This window comes from Martes martes (assembly GCF_963455335.1).
Source record: "Martes martes genome assembly, chromosome: 4".
NCBI lineage: Eukaryota > Metazoa > Chordata > Mammalia > Carnivora > Mustelidae > Martes > Martes martes.
The window spans coordinates 28,386,751-28,401,108 of record NC_137891.1 but is presented as its reverse complement, the minus strand read 5'-3'; the positions used below and the strand labels follow the sequence as shown (position 1 = coordinate 28,401,108).

Here is a 14,358-nt window from a genome sequence, read left to right as displayed (position 1 = left end):
TAATATTTTTTGTTAAAAAATAAAAGATCTTCCAGTTCAACTGGTGGTATCATTCGACATATCATTTTCATTTTATGAAATAAGTCTATGTAATAATTTCAATATCTATATTTAGGATGTTCATTACTTCACATTTATATATTTGTGACTTTAAAGACATAATTTGAACACCACATCAATAAAGAGATTTTTGAAGACCCTCTGATTTCCCAGGGTTGCAGAAGACGCCTGCTCTAGGCTACAGGAATGCAATCGGTGGGGAGGATGAGAAGGCACAGTTCTCAAAGTCTCTATACAGCCTCTTCTGCTGATGGCTAAGCAGTTTGGGGGTTCCCAGCTCCGATAGTAACAATGGGAATCAGAACTTAGTCCCTCTGTGACCAGGGGTTTGCACCAGGGAGAAGACAGGGTCACTATCCACGGCCGTCAAATCAGGATTTTTGCTTGCAAAGAGAATTATTGTATTTAACAGCTTTAACTGATGGAGAAAGGAGTGATTTATTTACCTGGAGAATGTCTTTAAATAGCCAAGTTGTTCAGGATGTTCCTAAATATTCACTTATCTTTGTTCTGGGCTACGCAATTTAACTCCCATTCTCTTAAATTAGTGATGCAAAGAACTTCTAAAATCAGTGATACGTAAAGCTTTAAACATTGTGGTTTGTACTGCACTCTTATTTTATAGTTGACGATTCAAACGTTTGGCCTCTTTGCATTGGGTTGTGTTAAATGACCAGTTGTGAGACTCAGTGTGCACTTGGTTTGGGGGACGTGAACTATTCTAGCAGACCAAGCAATGTATCAGTAAAAACTAACACGGGTGATACTCAAAAGAGACTCTTCAACAGTACACAGACATCCATATCGAGACTTTATCAGTTGGGTTTAGTTGTACACAAGCTTTTGTACATAAATTGAAAGTGAATTCAAAACCAGAAATCATCGCCCCCACTGCTCCTAGTACTTGCCCTTTCTCTGCCTTTTAACCGAAGCATCTCCATGATGCTCCGGGCATAGACATCCCTCAAGTTAACGCTGATATAGGAATCAGTGGCTATATTCTTGGTGAGTTTCTTCAGAGCTTCCCGCTGTCTGACGGCTGCTTCCTTCAGCTTTAAGGTGAAGTAGCAAGCGGAGAAGCGGTCGTTAATAATGGCAATAGGCAAGGCCAAGACAAGGATTCCTGATAATATACACATGAAGGCCACGATTTTGCCCGTGGTGGTGTCTGGTCTAATGTCCCCGTAGCCCACCGTGGTCATGGATGTTGTGGCCCACCACCATGCACAAGGGACACTTGTGAAGGTTGTGTCAGGAATGCTTTGCTCAGCAAAATATTCCACAGTTGAAAATATAGAAATTCCCACAGACAGAAATAGGAGCAGTAGGCCGACTTCTTCGTAACACTGGGTGATTGTCATCCCGAGGGAGCGTAATCCTGGAATAGAACAACTGTCGTCAGTCACTGGCGCCCCTTCCTCCCCTCGCCACCTTCCACTTCCCTTTCTTCCCTTCTCCTGCCCGGCTCTCCGCCCACAAACATGCATTTCACATCTAACATGTCTCCAGCATTGGGCAGTGTTCTGGGGATACCGAGATGATAAATCATCATCTTTTTCTTCAGGGAGCTCATAGTCTCGTTGGTGGGGCCAGATTGCAAAGGATAGAAAGAAATCTAGTTAGGTTCATTCATCTACTTATACATTTACTAAACACCTACTATGGAAACACACACAAAAGGTGACATATGAGGTTACAAGGCAGGCAGGGGATGATGACAGGAATGACACTTTAGTCCACTGCTGCGTGGCGCGTGGAGGGATCACTTAGCCAGGCCTGCACTTCCATGCATCACTTTGGCACACGGTTTAATGCTGTCTCCTTATATTTTATGTGTCTGCTTTATTCACCCTCCTAACAAAGCTGAACATAATCAGGGCATTGTTATCTGAGAGCCAGTAGCAGTAAAGAATGTCCACCGGGAGAACGAAGTGAAGCGGCAGGAGCAAGTTAGGCTTCAGTGACCGCACTGACATGAGACCACGCTATATGTACGTTCACCGTTCACAGGGCATCTTAAAGGCTTATCAGGAGGGATTCCTGAACTCCCGTGACATGCACTGAAATTCGCACCCATAGTACCAAAGTTATAGGGAAACATTTCCCTGGAGTACATAGAATTTCTGCTTTCCTGTAAGGAGATAGACCTGAATACAGATTATTCTTTCACTGCGAAAAGGTATGGGGGACTGAAGCTACTAGGAAATTCACTCACTGTGAGGCATTGCTGCATTCCCTACTCCATGTGAAGATTCACTGAACCCCTGGGAGACATACCCAAGAGAGTCCAATCCCATCTCTAGAGAAACTCAGCCCTAAGGAGAGTCAGAGGAGCCAATAATGGGACTAGAGTTTGAAAATGGCATCTCCCCCGACACCAGATTTCACAAACACTGCTAAAAATTTTGAAGTCGTATCAGCCTGAAGGTCAAGCTGTCTCTGAAGGTCAAAGCAATACCTTTAAGAATCATTTTAATTTTTATTCACTAGAGAGTATTTGAAATTGCATTAAAATGCCATTTGTGCTTTCATTATTTTTAAATTTTGTTCTTAAAACTTTAAGATGTTCTTAAATTATTTACCAGCTATTTTTAAAGACAAAGGAATATTAATTTTGACACTTAACTTCAAAAGAAGATTTTTTTTTTTAGAATATCTTTTAGGAAACTGACCTTTATATGCCTGCATTGAATTGTATTTCTGAAATATACTGACAGCATGAGAAAAAGCACTGTTTAGAAGACTGTTTTCATTTCAAGATGAAATGTTCTCAATAATTTTGTAAAGAAACACAAAGTGGTCTGAATTTCTGTATGCTACATCTATTAACTCAGATAATACTGAAAATTAATATGAGATTGATTCAATTATTATGCCATTTTCCTGATGAGGAGACTGAGACACAGAGGAGTGGCATGTCTAGTACAAAGCTACACAGCCAGGATTTAAACTTTAGCTGTCTGGCCCACCATTGTCCTCTTGTTATTCTAGAATACCTCTCAACTTGTATTTATAGTTAATACATAGGGGAAATATGTCATCAATGTCTATATATTGCTAAATGTGATGCTCAAGATAAAATTGTCAAATATTTATGTAAGTGTTCATATCCTTTCAATAAATTAAGGCTTTATTAATACTTTGTACTGCTTTGGAACTAAAAAAAAAAACAAACTTTGAAGAGGTGACACGGTGGAAATTACTATTATTTTCTTTTTCTTTTCTTTTGGGAAAAAAATGTAGTCTTCACTGGGTGTTTTTAAATCGAATCTTGTAAGGAGTTTATAAATACTAGGAGAAAGCATCCTATTTGTGTGTCAGAAAACAAAGAGTGGTACTTCTAAAAGTTGTTGGAAACCCCATTATCAAATCCCTGCTCTGTGAGACTAGCTAGGAAAATACACTACCAAAATTATGTTAGGAGAAGTCCTAATTACCTCAGACATGTGGGGAAAAAACATATTTGAAGTTAAGTTCTCCCTATATGAATAGGGAGAGACAATGACCCTCAACTTCGTTCAGGTGACCAGTCAGGCATATATTTAGGGAAATAAGGTGGTAATGGGACTTTCTAGCTAAATTACTTGTATTTTTGTGTATTGCGTTAATATGTACTGTCTTAACACAGTATCCTCCTACTGCAGTGTTTTCTAAAGTGGAGTCCACCAAAATCCCTTGTGAGCCTGTTAAAATGTATGCTCCTCAGTCCACCCCCAAATATTAAAATCTGTCTCTTCACAGATTGGGGCTCAGAATTTGCTTGGTAACAAGCTTTTCAAAGGGTTCTTATTTTCATTAAAATCTAACATAAGGGAACTCCAGAACATCCAACAGCCACAGGACCAGCCACTGAGAATTCTTGCCCTCAGGAACACAAGAATCATCCTTAATGGATTTGTGTGACTACCCCAGACCTTGACTATAACTTTCATGCACAATTGAGTGTTGTGTGGGGATTTCTCTCGGGAGAGTGTTCATTAGATTTTCATTAGATTTTCAGGAATTCCTGTTACCATCTCTCTCATGCATTCAGGTTTACGGACAAGAAAATTCTCAGATACTAACTAAAGCATTAAAGCATTTAATCAGTGTCTTCAGCTTTCTTCCAAAGCAAATACATCCATTGTCTCTTCAAAAAGTATGGGATGGCCACCAGTGCCTGGTCATCGTACTTTCTGCATGGCTAAAGAAAGTCCTACAAGGCTGACTTTATTTTTTGCCCAGGAACGTGTGGGGTAAGCCCTTCCTTGGACACAGAAGAGAAACTGGCTTATGTCCCTATATACCATGAATAATTTATGCATATCTCTTTATGTGCTGTTTATGCATATTTTATCTAGAACCTTCTACAAGCAGAGTGTCTTTCATTTTTGTACAACTTCTGAGCATTGGGTTAAAAAAATTGAGGTTAATAAGCGGTCAAACTGTTTTTCACGTGTCTTATGGAGAGAAGGAGTGGGAGAGGCATCTTCTCCTCTATACCTGATAACAACTTCATGATTTTGTTTCCCAACACCTTTTTGGAGATCCTGGTTGGGTAAAGGATGGGAGTCGGTAATTCAGAGTATCAATTCACAGTCACTTCTCTTGGACTGTAGTCAAGCACTAATGATTACAAACAATGGCAAATTAAAAAGCATCACTGAAATTTGAATACCTGTGGAATGTCTGCCCAGCTTTAGCATGCGTAGAGCCCTGAGCAGCCTCAACACCTGCACAATGCGCCCCACATTTTCCAGCTCCTGTGTCGTCTGGCTCCCACTCAGGCTCTCTACCAGAAGCGTGATGTAGAAGGGCAAGATGGCTAGGAGGTCTATGATGTTCGGCACCTTTCTCAGGAAGCGGCACCTGTCCCGCACACACAGGAAACGCAGGACAAACTCCCCGGTGAACCAGCTAATACACACGTACTCCAGGATTTCCAGCAGCTGCAGGTCCAGCCAGCTTAACTCAGCTGACATCAGGGCCATGTTGACGATGGACACCACCACAAAGATGATGGAGATGACCCCAAAGATTCGAGCAGCTGTGGAAGATCCAGGTTTCTCCAGGATGTTCCAGAGCTTCTGCCGGACAGTGGGACAAGGTCCTTGGGAGAAGTCCTGTTCGCTCTCATGTTGACTTTCCTGGTCTTCTGTGTCCTTCTTAAAGTCTAACGTTTCACTCAGCTCCTTTCTTCTGAAGTATCTTTTAGAGAAAACAACTTGGTGATTAATCTAACTTTTCAAAAATATAGATGTCAAAAGAAAATTAAACTTAGCAGCGAGGTCATGCTTTTTATGTTGGTAAAATGCAGGAAATGTCCATTCATATTTTACCCAGGCTGTCTCCTGCCCACAGTACTCAAAATTGGTTCAGGGTTATTGTTTTTAAAATGACCCTTTCTTGGTGGAAGTTTATACAAAAGGATTTATACACAACAAATCTACTTTAATGCATTTTATTACCCATTTTTCTCGTAACAAGAACATAAGTTTGCCATATGGAGCTTTTGTGTGCGTGTAATGGAAAGGTCTTCATGAAGAACTAGTATTAATAGCAAGATAACAGCAAAGTCATCATCAAAGTCCCACAAACATTCACAGTCAAGAAACCAATTTTTTATCTCCTGTATTTAAAGCAGTTCTCCCTCCAAGTTTAAAGTTAGGGTTCTTCAAAAACAAATGATGTATTATATGTTGGCTAACTGAACATAAAAAAATGTCAAAAAAGAATAAAGAAATAAAAAGAAAATAAAGTTAGTGTTCTAGGTCTGATAAATGATAAAGCTCCCCACTGAGACCTCCATCTCCATACATGCGTCTTTTGGATTACAGCTTTTCTGACTCATTTATTCCATCATCAAATATTTATTTCAGGCCTGACCTCCTTTACCTAAAAAACGAATCGGCACACGTTCATTCAAAAAAGGAAGAGGTTCCAAAAGTTCCAGTCCAAAGGTGGCTCTGATGCTTTCCAGACCTCACCGCCACCCCACCTTAACAGCTCAGAAATGGCCTCAGGTACTCTGAGGCCTGGATCCAGCGAGGCTTGTGGGAAGCTCCTATCTTACCTCTGCTGCCCTCTCCCCACTGCGCCCGCCTCCCCGCCCAGCCACCGCGCGCCTCTGGGGTACCTGTCCCTGCAGCAGGAGTCGATGCTGAGCTCGTCGATGCCCCAGTACTGGATCTCCTGAAGGAAGGAGAGCGCGCACAGCTGCTCCATGACGTGCAGGCGGCCGGTGCGGTAGTAGTGCAAGACGTAGCGGAATGCTTGCGAGCTGCGGTCGAAGAAGTACTCGTTGTCCACGGGGTTGGCATCATCGCAGAACTCCAGGGGGCTGGGCACGGCGGTCAGGGCCCCGGGGCGGCGGCACGAGGCCACCACCACCGCCAGCTTGCCAAGGCGCGTGTGCGGGAAGCAGGACAGCGCCTGCTGCGAGAGCACGAAGCGGCTGCCGCCCACGTTGACCGTGAAGCAGTCCCCGAGCGCCAGGGGCTCCCCTTCACCCTCGCTGCAGAAAACGCTGGAGTCCAGCGAGGTCAGGGAGCAGCTGTCCAGCGGCGAGTCCGGCGGCGCCCGCCCTCGGGGAGGCAGCTCCATCCCCGCCGCCGCTGTGTGAGGGCGCCACAAAGTTGGGGGGCGCGCCGGAAGCCTCGGTCCGGCGAGTGTGGTGGCACGGCCCCTGGTGGCAGCCGGGATTTCCCTGACTCCCGAGGGGGGTGCCTCCCGCCCGCGCACCCTTCCACTCTCCACCCCCTGTGCTAGTTCCGCCTGTGGCCGCTAGGGCGCGGCGAGTGCGCGATCGCCGCGCTCGCGGGCCGGGGCGCCGGGGCTGAAGGGTCGCGCCGCGGGTGGCGGGAAGCTCAGATGCGGTCTAGGCGGGGACAGTCCCGGGGCACTTTGCCGGGCGCCGAAGCCCTTCCCGGACTCACACCCCCCCGACCCCTACTAAGTTTATGCCGGAGATTCCCTGCCCGGGAGGTGTACGGATTCAACGCTTCGCTACCGAGGGGGTGGAGCGGACGGGGAGGGAGAGGTAGGAGGTCTAGAGTGGGGGAGGAGGACAAGATGACTCTGGGCGGGGGGGAACGAACCGCGGCAAGGGGCGGGGGTGGTGGTAAGACTCACTCCAGCCCAGGAGACCAAGGGGAAAAGTTCAGAAAGCAGGGGAAGTGGTAGCCGGGTCTGAGTTCTCTCCAACTTGAGGCTCTGTATTCCTCAGTCGTCTTTTCCTGCGGCGGCTTCACAGGCCTCCCCGGGAGTGGTCGCTGGGGGCGTGAGCACGTGGCGGAGGGTGCCCAGGGCGAGGGGGCCACATCATCTGCTCCCATTCATTCTCATTCGGGTCTGATTGTCACTCACGCTCTATTTTCTCCTCCCTCCCTCTGGTTTCGACCTCCTGGTTGAGGAATAAGGATAATTGGTTTTGACTTGTAACTGAAGTCCCAATGAGTGACTAAGGACTAGGGATCACCATTTGCCGCCGCGTATCGTGGCACTTTGCGCCCTTGGGTTTAGCCATTTCTGCCGGCCCAAGTTTCCCAGGAAGCAGGCGTTCTGGGCTCGTTCTCCGGCACAGAGCGGAGCTCTCATTTTAGGAGAAGGGAAGGCAAAAAGACAAGGAATAGAACAGGCGTGGGCTGGGGCAGGAGTTTAAATAGTAACGCCGACTCGGTAAAGGGAGCAGCCGAGCGCCGTGCCCAGGTGAGACTAGAGGTGTGCCCACCGGGCCCCTTGGAGTCGCGCCCCGTCCAACCTGTTGGACACGGGGCGGGGGTGGGGAGGAGGGCAGGGTGACTCACCTTCCGCTCCCGGCACATCTGCGCAGCGCTCGGAGGCCGCGGCTGGTTAGGTCGCCTTGCTTAGATCCTCCTGGTGTGCACGTGAGGTCTGACTTGACAGGTCCGGGAAGACTGTGTTCCCGGCTGAGCTCGGCGCCGGCGCTCGATGCTCAGACTCGCCTCATCTCCACCGCCTCCGGCTCCGGCCCCTCGGCCGCCCCCGCCCGCGCTAGCGAGCAGTTCGCGGTTTCCAGCACCAGCTGTGGGGAATGCTGCGAGCCGAGGGAGGTGAGACCGGAGGAGGAAGAGAAGCACTCGGTGACTCTGAATATTATATTCATCCTGAAGACACCTCAAGGATTGCTGTTTGGATTCCCGTTTCCCTGAGCTGTGTGCTCACAAACGCTCAAGAACATAAATTTTCCATAAGTCCCCGAAACTCAGGATTAGGGTAGTTATAGTAACTGCTTTGTGTGGCATGGTTCAGGGTTTTCTCAATATTTCCAGCAAGCATCTGGGAAGCTTGCATTTTTCGAAAAGTCTTTGCAAGAAAGTGTGAAGCACACATCTTTTTCTTTTTGCAAGTAGTTTTAGAGACCATATATAAAGAGATGAGCAGGGAGCTTAGTACAGTGGGAAAAACTTTCATAAATTGACTCGAAACCTGGCTGTTTGGTTCTGGCTTTGCCGGATGGCTGTGGGACCTCCAGCTATCATTTACTTCATGGGCCTCAGTGCCTTCCTCAGCAAAATTTCATGTTTAAAAAAAACAAAACAAAACAAAACAAAAAACACCCAAGGCTCACTTGGGGCTTACTTTATGTCAGGAAATTTTGTAGGCCTTTTACTCATTCAGTGCCTTATTTAATCATAATCACAATACTATGATGTAGCAGCATACCCATTCTACAGAAGAAGGATATTGAGGCAAAACAGAAAAATTAAGTGATTTACTTAGGGCCGTACAGCCCAAATTCAAACGCAGGACTACTTATCAAAGGCTGTAGTCATAAACACAACGCTTGGGACATCTCCTTTTTGTTTGACTTTCAAATAAATCAAAGCGTGTTTGCTTTTATTTACTTTTTAATCTATTTTTGCAAATTTCTAAAGGAGGGCAGGAGTTTAATGATGTATTTTTCCTGATCTTTCAACAAATGTTTACTGAGCATCCCCCATGTACCAGACACTGTTCCAGGTGCTTCAGATGGATCCACTAAGAAGAACAGACAAGATCCTTGTCCTTATGGAACTGAAGTTTTTTTCCTGTGAGGATAAAGAGCAACTTCAGCAAAAATTAAAAAAAAAAAAAAAACAAGCAAAAAACAACAACAACTGTATAGTATTTATAGGTTATGGTTCTTTTGGCAGGTTAATTTTTGCTTCTTTAATAGAAAATAGGGAGGAGTTAAAATTATCCTGGTAAATACTTCATCATTACATTTAGGTTCTTTATTAATTTATTTAAGGTAGCAGAGCTTCTCTTACCCAGGAAGAAAACCCCCCAGCATCTCTGTTGTCGATTATTTGACCCTTGAAAAGGGCAAAAGTCCACAGTTCCGTTAAGCCTTTTTCATACCTTTGTGTAAATAACTTGTGTCAAATGATTAACATTAAAGGTCTATCCTAGCTTTACAGATGGTGGTGAAGAAGGAGGAATGCTTTCAGAGGAGAATGACAGCTTTCAAAGAGAAGGGAGATCTTGGACAGGTAAGGAGGTTAGTTAACAAATGGTTAGTTAAGAACTTGGATTAACAACTCCAATAACTTGGAGGTTAGTTAACAAATGGTGACTGAGTCTTGCAGGTCTCCTCCACTGCCACCACGACCCTAGACTTAAGTTGTGGTTTGTGGTATCCAGTAGAAGGAATTGTGACAATAACCACCTTCCAAGTGTAAAGCCCGGGCTAAGCATCTGAATTCTAACAATGATCCCGTGAAGTAATGTCTTCCTTAGTTACAGATCTCAGCTTAGAGGCTCACAGGCACTAAGGAACTTTTCCGGTTTCATAGTGAATGTGTGAAGGACTATATGAAGGGATCAAAACTGGGGTCTTTCTAACTCCAGATTTCATCTCACCCGCTAAAAGCCTAAAATTTTCAATTGGGTTTCAATTGTGATTGAAACGATTTCCACTAAATAAAATAATCATAACTAGAGACATGATGACTCGTTAACTGGGAATATATAAACACAAATGACCCATTTTAAAATATAGAGTCTCTCGGGTAATGAAAATGTCTGCCATCTTTTCTGTCCTGCTCCCGTTAATCTAGTGTCTCTTCTCCTGCATTGATTACCCAGGTTTGAGTCAGAGATCCCAATAAAAAGGAAATGATAAAAGCAGAAATAAATCCATTCAAAGGATATTCTTCCTGGTCCCTGATCTTGACCTGAGGTATACCCTAAAATATGTCAAGAAGTGAAAGAAGAATTGCTGATAAGTACTTGGGGGTGGTGAGGTCTTGCTTTTGATTTCATTCTTACAAAGCATGGGAGGAATGTGATTGTCACGTAGGAGGCAGTACAGTACTGAGATGTGAAAACTCAACATTCGAATGGCTTTGGGTATATTCTCTCTAGTCATCAGTTGTTATATTAGGTGATTTTCCATTAGCAGTCTTGTTGGAAAATGCTTTCCTAGTGTTTGGTCTTATTTTTCAAGTCTTCCAAACATTGATTTGAATATTAAATCTCCAGGTACAACTAGTGTTTTTAATTCTTCCAATTTTTGTGAAGTTTTCTAAAATTTTTAAAGAACAACATGCGTTCCTAACACTCATTTTAAAAAACTGAATTAGAAGAGAAAAACAGCATACTTTAAATGTCTGATTATTGATAACAATAGGGGCCCCTGGCTGGCTCAGTTGGAAGAGCATGTGGCTCTTGATCTCAGGGTGGTGAGTTCAAGCCCCATGTTGGGTACAAAAAAAAAAAAAAAGAAAGAAAGAAAGAGAAGAAAAGGAAAAAAAATTGATTATTGATAACAGTTAAGAAAATAAAAGTTAAAAGTCATTTGAAGCATATTAGGAATTCTTATTAAAACTCTGGAACATTCATCTAGGTTTTTGGAAAAAAAATGAGAATATATTAATATTAATATTGCATTTGTTTTTCTGTTATGTACTTAAATAATATATTATGATGTTCTTTGAAATCATTAAGTCTCATCTTTTATAAGGATGTTTTAAAATGATTATACGTATATGATCATGAGTCATTGAAAAAATGTCTAGAAAATTGAGCATTCATTATTAATTTATATCCAAAATACTACAACTTTACATTTATTTTTGATAATTAAATAGGTAGGGGAGATATAACAAATAAATACTTTTGATAAAAAGCTTTATAGAATTAAACTTGAGTAAACTCTAACTTTTCATTTTCAGTTGCTTTGGTGTAGACTCATAACCTTACACTAAAGTCCCATTAACTTTTATCTCTCATTAACAATACAGACCATATTTTATATGAGGTGTGCGTGCTTATCTTTGACTCGGTACTTAATTTCCCAGGGAATGACCACCAGATGAGCTCATTGTAATGTTTAAAAATGCCTTTGTGTATGGACAAAATGACATTGTCCTCTTCATTGCATTGGGTTATGTTTAAAGGTAAAGGAAAATCTGACAAATTCTATCTATTCATCTTCCATGAGTCTTCTAGGTGCTTGGAATAAATCCTCCCAACTGTATAACAGCCCACTCCAATGCAGAATTTAGCTTAATGTGGGCTTGTTCTGGATTCCTTCCAAAAGGAGGCAATTATCTTTGGAAGTACCCAAGAACTCATTTTTATAGCCTAGTCTGCTGCAGAGATCACCAAATGGGTTGATGATGGTGATGATGAGGATAATAATATGATAATAATAGCTGCTACATTTACTTAGTCAATTTCTGCTCTTTTATTAGCTGTGTGACAGTAACAAGTTTCTTAAGCCCTCCATATCTCCTTCTCCTCATCTGTAAAATAGGGGTAAAAAGAGAATTTACCTTACACTATTGTTTTAAAATTAAATGAGATAATCCATGGACATGTTTAGTGCAGTGTCATTATTTTTGTTTTCACTATTATTATTACCATTATATTTTAGAAATATTTTTCTGATTCCCCTTACCGAGCATGTACTATGTGATCCTATCACATAAGATGTCCCATATCACTATGTTAAAAACTTACTCATTTCATTTATAAATTTATATACCCCTATGAGGAGAGTAATATTATCATTATTATTTTGCAGAAAGGAACCAAGGATCACAGTACTTAAATAATTTCTCAAGTGTCATATTGATAGTAGAAAACAGAGTTGAATACTTTTGTTTGACTCAAAGCCTTTGAAGGGCATTAGCGTGAAAATAATGGGATGATGAGAAATCACTGTTAGAAATACTCTTCCCTTTAAAAATAATTTTACATGGAAAATTTCTATTCTTGATTAAAATAATTGAGATGATTATGTATTTTATAGTGCGAGACCAACATATTGCATGTGATTTTCACTTTAATAAATTTCTTCTAATCATTGTAAAGAAGATAGTTGATTGGTTTGGCCATAAAATGATTCTCACCCGGCCACTGTGATATGCAAAAGACATATTTGAATTTTTCCTGAGTTACTAAGAAACTGTGTAGATGCAGGCACTTATTGCTCACTGGATTAACTCCTATAATTACACTGAAATTAAATTTTTATAAACAAGATTTAGAAGCAGTGGAGAAAACACAGGGCAAGTACTCTGCTCATCAGGTCCTGTAAGCTGTTAAGTGAACCTAATATTGAATTTGAAAATGCCAATTAAATCCTTTTTACCCAGCTTTATGAAATTCCCTTATGCTGACAGAGATTGAGTCATACAGAACCATTAAAAATGCTTTTCATCCAGTATATGTGGTTTATTAATATTATAAGTTATATTGCATTTAAATTTGTCCTTATTCTATTTAGTGCTTTCTTCTATTATTAAGGAACTCAGAAAACTTGAACTCCATTCTGTAATTAGAAGAGAGGTAATCTTTACATTTCATACGTATTGTAAGTTTTTTTATGTTGCATTTCCTTGCTTTTTCTGGAATCAACTCAAAATGGAAAAGTTTTCAATCAGTAAATATTTATAGAAATGTACTTTTGCAAGTGCTCGTAGTGGTTATTGTATATACAGATGGAATATGTATTATATATCATATACATAATTTATACCATATGCATGAATAGACACAGAACAAACACATACATAAAAAACTAACAATATAGTAAGGTTTACATTGATTACTATACAGTGGGTCACATTGTTATTACCATGAAAGAAAAGTAGTGAAAAATCAGAAGCAATACAAGGAAAATAGTAGAGATAAGGAGGGAGAAAAGCAATTTTTCTTTACAAAATGGCTTTTAGTTACATAGTGTAGTTCCTTTAAATAGCATCCTCCTGCGTTTTAAACATGGTTTAATTAAAGAAAAATATGAAGTAATTTTTTAGGACACATATGCTGAACTCTGTGCCAAAGTAGTTTTGTTAACTGGCTTGTAAACCTGTATAAAATACCTGTTATTCTATGTCAGTTTGAATACATAGAATATTACTTTAAATAAATATTCTATATAATAAATTCTTGCACATGAATACGAAAAACCTAATTCTGTTTGAATTCAAAATTACTGCTTTTTACACTTAACTGTATGTTTAGCTTCTACTTGTAGCACTGGTTCAAAAGAGTAGAAATATGGGTTTTCAGTCAGTACACATTAATTTGGTTAATTTGAAAAAAGAGCCTTGGATCAGTGCATGTGTTGCAGAGTATATTTTCTCTATAGAGTGTAATTAAATTGGTGGGAACTGAATATAAAAATTTGTCATTTTTTCAACATGAAAAATAGCAGTGGGCCATATGGCTTCTCCTTTTTGCCATTGCATCTGATCGACAGCTCAGTTATAGACCCGGCTGCCCCGTTCTCCCACAAACAGATTTCCCAGAAAACTAAACCAAATGGGAATCCAGAGGAAAGTCAAAGCATAGCTGGCCTGTTTTTTGTTTTATTTATTTATTCATTTATTTTTTATTTCTATAAGGTCACATTTACCCATTTTAGCAACTGGGAATGTTTTATTTTCATGGCAGCAGCGAGAACTATTCCGTATTGCTTATGGTATTTGAAATGAAAAGAAGTCCCAATTAAATAATTTGAGAAAGAAAAGAAATAAAACAAATGGGGATTTTAAAACGAATTTATTAAATATCAATTTAATAATGGATTCAAAATTTACACTGACTTAGGCCACGTATGTTTTACTTTTGAGAACAGAAGCTGATGATACATCAAGAACAGATAATTAGTGACTCTGTGGAAGTTTCGAGAATAGCAAGTGGTTTTATGGATGCATACATGCTTGTATGTGTGTATAGAACAGGTATTTCAATTTGATTTTTTTTTAAAAGTAAGCCAAAAATATAAAACCTTTCTCATTTAATATTGCTCAATACATAGGAAAGTATTTTTCAGCAAATGTTTCAAAAAAACTCCATATACAG

General features: G+C 41.0%; 1 protein-coding gene across 1 annotated transcript; it reads right to left on the bottom strand.

Annotated features, from left to right (window-relative positions):
• Positions 1-926: 926 nt before the first annotated feature.
• Positions 927-6,739, bottom strand: KCNV1 (potassium voltage-gated channel modifier subfamily V member 1; the record flags this gene model as incomplete). Its single annotated transcript, XM_080802593.1, has 3 exons — positions 6,176-6,739; positions 4,718-5,247; positions 927-1,438 (listed from the first exon to the last, which is right to left on the bottom strand). The coding sequence occupies exons 1-3, from the start codon at positions 6,640-6,642 to the stop codon at positions 927-929; spliced, it is 1,509 nt and encodes a 502-aa protein (XP_080658719.1). The 5' UTR covers positions 6,643-6,739.
• Between the last annotated feature and the right edge of the window lie 7,619 nt (positions 6,740-14,358).